Source organism: Hordeum vulgare, chromosome 6H (assembly GCF_904849725.1).
Source record: "Hordeum vulgare subsp. vulgare chromosome 6H, MorexV3_pseudomolecules_assembly, whole genome shotgun sequence".
In the NCBI taxonomy this organism is placed as follows: Eukaryota; Viridiplantae; Streptophyta; class Magnoliopsida; order Poales; family Poaceae; genus Hordeum; species Hordeum vulgare.
The window spans coordinates 542,944,063-542,946,834 of NC_058523.1; the positions used below are offsets into that span (position 1 = coordinate 542,944,063).

A 2,772-nucleotide genomic window follows, 5' to 3' on the forward strand; every position below is an offset into this window, starting at 1 on the left:
AGCTGAGCGGATCGGGCACACACACGCACTGCATGCACGATGAAGATGAACATCTCCCTCGTAGCTTTTTGGTGTTCAGTTTGGTCCGTGGCTTCCGATACTTCACCGTGTGCGTGTCCGTAGCACAGTGACGTGGAAGAAGAAACTGATATACGCGTGAAGGTGAACTTTAGCTTAAACTACTACCCCTGTATGGTTTGGAAGAGAGTTTGAGGCACTTGCTTTGTGGTTTACACTTTTTTTACTCTCGCACAGGGCCGTGCGGCGACCGGCGAGCTTATATAATAGGGAGCGCGCCTTCTTCAGTCACGGCCAGGACTCCCGACGACATCCACCGGCAACCACCGCTCCTGTTCTCAGCTCTGTCGACAAACCAACCGAGAGTAGTCCGACACCCAGACCACCATGGCGAACCCATCCGCCTTGACCTCGACCTCGAGGGCCTCGTGCGGGGCTTCCAGCACCGGCGGCAAGCTCACCTGCCTCTGCTCGCCGACGAGCCACCCGGGCTCCTTCCGCTGCACTCGCCACCGCAACCCGCGGGGGCGACCACAGACGTCGTCGCCGTCGCCGTCCGGCCGCGCCTCACAGCAGGCCGCGTCGCCGGGATCGAGCGCGACCGTCACCAGGAGCGGCGGCATGACCAGCAAGGGCCGGTCCGTCCTGCGCGCGCACCTGCTGCGGCTGGTCAGCGCGCCGTCCTCCGCCGGCCGCGACCACCGCCGCTGCCGCGACTTCGAGCCTCGCCCGTCCAGGCTGGGCCGCCTCGCGGCGACGGTCACCGCGTGACCCGGTTGCTCTGCTTGGCAGCTCGTGCTAGGGGTAGGGAGCTCACCAGTAATGGCGGACGGTGCGCCTCTCTTTCGCGCGCACCAACGCTCTGGATCCATTGTGGCTAGCACATGAGCGACTCTGGAGAATGGAATCAGTACACACTTCCTTCCTTGTAATATTTGCCGAGGAATGAAATGGAGCAGTTCTATGTGACCTTTCCTGCATCTTTGTGATGTTCTATGGATTTTCTCTATGAGCGGACGCGAACTGTACAACTTTTCACTTCTTTTACTGTAGAATTTCTCACTTGGTTTCGTGAGTATAGGAATTGAGATTACTGTACTTATCATATTACTGTTGAAAAGTTATAGTATCTATGATCATCGGAAATTGCGTTTGGTGGCCGAGCTCCATGTAGACCTTTGAATTTTAAATTTAAATTTCATGCAAAATCATATTTTTACATTTTAATTTTTTTTTGAAAAAATACAGAGATAAGTGAAGGCATAACACATGTGTGTGTAAATTTTTTTAAAAAACATTGAAATGAGGGCTGTACAAAAAAGATAAATCTGAGGCTTTTTTACACATGACACTATTCATTGTTTCAGGTTATGAATTTGTCTTTTTTGTGCAGATCGTATTTCAAGATATTTCATCCTAAAATTTTACACACATATACATGACATCTTTATTTACTTGCATATTTTTTTAATATTTTAAAACCAACAAGTTTGAATTTTGAATTTTTCGAAAATTTCGGCCTCTAGAGGCCGAGCTCCGAACGTCCGTTCTTATGTGATCATTCCCTTTTAAGACATAAAGCATGCTTTCATTCTGCAACAAAAAATCAAGTTTATGTATCATTATGGGACATACATGTAATTAAGTTCACTCACAAGACGCCCATGACTCTAAAACTGATAGGAAAGCAACGTTCTTTATGTGTTGTTCGCCTGTGGGGCTGTGCCTTCAGCGCATCTGAACTTCCCTTTGTTTACTTTCCGATCTGAAGCTTCGAGATGATCTTTTGCCCGCTTTAATTAGTTAAAATATAACTCGGTTAAGTTTCTGAGCTTTTTCCCCATGAGCAGACGCGGTGTACACACTGCTAGCATATTCTATTGGTAGAGTTATTCTCTGACTGACTGATGCTTCTCAGCTAAGTTTTCCAAGTGAGGTACAAGAGGAACTTGCACAATTACTATTCTGAAAGGGTGTGGCTAGATAATCAAGTGGCCGAACGTATAAAAAAGTTTGAAAGAATTTTTAGCAGAGATCTCACATATTAGATCTCACAAATATAGTATTTTTTTAAAGGGGGTAAAACATTTGTCTCATATATTAATTAAGAGAGAAGAATTGTTTGTTACGGACGATGCACTCATACACAACATGTGGGATTACTAATGCGTAATAATGATGCCTAGTTTCTTTGCCCCAGCGGTGATTCAGAGGTTTGCGTCTTGATCAATGATGTTCAGGAGGATCGACGGTGGAGCGCTCCGATGTCGGAAGACCCAAACATTTCACTCATTCCACACCGTTCATGAGACAAGATTGATGAAAGAAGCTATTGCCTTCCTATTGAGGACCCCTGAGTCGGTCCTGTCAGCCCACCAGTTTAACATCGAGTCCTCGAGATGCCAAGTCGATGTGTCATGGTGATGGAGTCCATATTTCTCCCTCACCAAGCTCAAATGCATGAGCGTGTAGCGACATTTGAAGAATAGATGTGGTTCACTTTCTTGCTCACGCTTGCTAAGGGTGCATAGTCCACAATTCAGTCAACCCCGTTTCTCCAGCCTATCAGCAGTCCAAATTCGATCTTGGATAGCTAGCCACGCGAAGAACTTGGCCTTCAGTGACGTCCAAACCCTCAAGATTATTCTCCACGCGGGAGAAGACCAAGCCAAGGAATTGAGCCTTGTAGGCACAGACTGTGGAGCAGCGTCCCCACGGTGTGTGTTTCCATACAATGGTATTTCGGCAAGGTCA

At 47.4% G+C, this 2,772-nt stretch overlaps 1 protein-coding gene across 1 annotated transcript; it reads left to right on the forward strand.

Annotated features, from left to right (window-relative positions):
* The first annotated feature begins 303 nt into the window (after nucleotides 1–303).
* Nucleotides 304–1,164, forward strand: LOC123403234. Its single transcript, XM_045097181.1, has one exon. The coding sequence runs from the start codon at nucleotides 406–408 to the stop codon at nucleotides 787–789; it is 384 nt and encodes a 127-aa protein (XP_044953116.1). The 5' UTR covers nucleotides 304–405; the 3' UTR covers nucleotides 790–1,164.
* The last annotated feature ends 1,608 nt before the right edge of the window (nucleotides 1,165–2,772 follow it).